General features: G+C 48.7%; 1 protein-coding gene across 1 annotated transcript; it reads left to right on the plus strand.

Moving 5' to 3' along the window:
- Nucleotides 1–392: 392 nt before the first annotated feature.
- Nucleotides 393–1,435, plus strand: LOC126387010 (neutrophil cytosol factor 1-like; the record flags this gene model as incomplete). Its single annotated transcript, XM_050039575.1, has 2 exons — nt 393–510; nt 730–1,435. Coding segments are annotated over 2 exons (782 nt in total), but the record flags the coding sequence as incomplete, so codon positions are not given.
- Nucleotides 1,436–1,441: the final 6 nt, after the last annotated feature.

The raw sequence follows: 1,441 nt of genomic DNA on the forward strand, positions 1-1,441 counted from the left end.
TTCCAGCTTGCAGGTGAGAACTGACTGAATAATTTGTAATTAGTAAATTAGTAATTTGTAAGCCTAGCATCGTGTGAGCTGTGACATCATTCAGCAGTCATTGTGCCAATCAATGCATGCCAGATGCACATACTTAGCATTTTACTGTGAAGCCCGGTTGTTACAAACAGCCAACACTGGGGAGCGCTATTTAACCATTGGAAGTTAACATGCAACTGATCCTTTCTACCAAAACTCTGTACACTCTGGTTTTATTAGTCAATCTGTGTATTTGTCTTAATTTTACCTTTATTAGTCAATCTGTGTATTTGTCTTAATTTTACCACATGTCTCAAGAGAGACTTTAGCTGTGCAGCAGTTTCTGAGCTTATTGTCTTGTTTGTGAACTTCAGGTGCCCTGTACTGTGCCGTGAGGAGTTTCTCTGCTAAGGAGAGTGATGAGGTGTCTGTGCCCATTGGCTCTGTGGTGGAGGTGCTGAGGAAGTCTGACGATGGCTGGTGGCTCATCAGGTATTACAATCTTATCTGTCTGCAATGCAAACAATGGAGGATAGGAATCAGGTGCACGTGCATTTGTCTACCTAGAGACTATGGTTTTGATAGAATAATATTTGAAGTACTGACAACAGCAGTATCAAATGTCAAATAAATTCCTAAAGTCAGTCTAGGACGTTGCCATAGTTTGCAGACTTGTAATGAATTCCTTTTTCTTTGCAATCCTTGTTTCAGATTCAATGGCAAAGCAGGTTACGTCCCCTCCATGAACCTGCAGCCATACAACAACCCACGGGCCGGCCTTTACAGTCTGCAGAGTAAGCTGCACAGCTCCACTCTGAACCTGGCAATTCAGGCACCTCGTCGACCCAGCACCAACGAAGACGGCCCACAGCAGGATTCAGCAGGTCGGTCCAGAGGAGAGCCCAGTGTGCCCGGGCGTCTCCACAAGGCCCGATCTCTGGATGTCCTCTCTGAGACCTGGACCCAAACACAGATGGAGAGGGATGCCCCCACCTCAGATGGTCGTGCACGCAGTGGAAGCAGCACAAGCACTGAGATCAGCTTCTCAGGCTTCTCCTCAAGCAGCGAATCAACCTCAAGTTTAGCAGAGAGCCGTTTAGGCAGTCCTGCAGCCTCATCCCAGGCTAGTGTCAGCAACAGCGGGAGAAGCAGCCCTGATCTCAGCCTCTCTGACCGCCGCGGCTCCAACACCAGCACTGACACCTCTGTATCTGTCAGCTCCAAAGGCAGTGAGACGGCTTCAATCGCTCCCAGGATGCCACCCAGACCCAAAACCGAGGAGATCCTGACCCGCTGCACCACCATGACCCGAAAGGCAGCCCTGGCCACCAAGACCCGGCTTCAGATTCAGCCAGAGCCCATCCACAGCCGCTAGGCAATCACAAGCCCTTGTTTTATTAAGTATGCATGTAACATGTTAATT

Source organism: Epinephelus moara, unplaced genomic scaffold (genome assembly GCF_006386435.1).
Source record: "Epinephelus moara isolate mb unplaced genomic scaffold, YSFRI_EMoa_1.0 scaffold1461, whole genome shotgun sequence".
Classification (NCBI taxonomy): Eukaryota; Metazoa; Chordata; class Actinopteri; order Perciformes; family Serranidae; genus Epinephelus; species Epinephelus moara.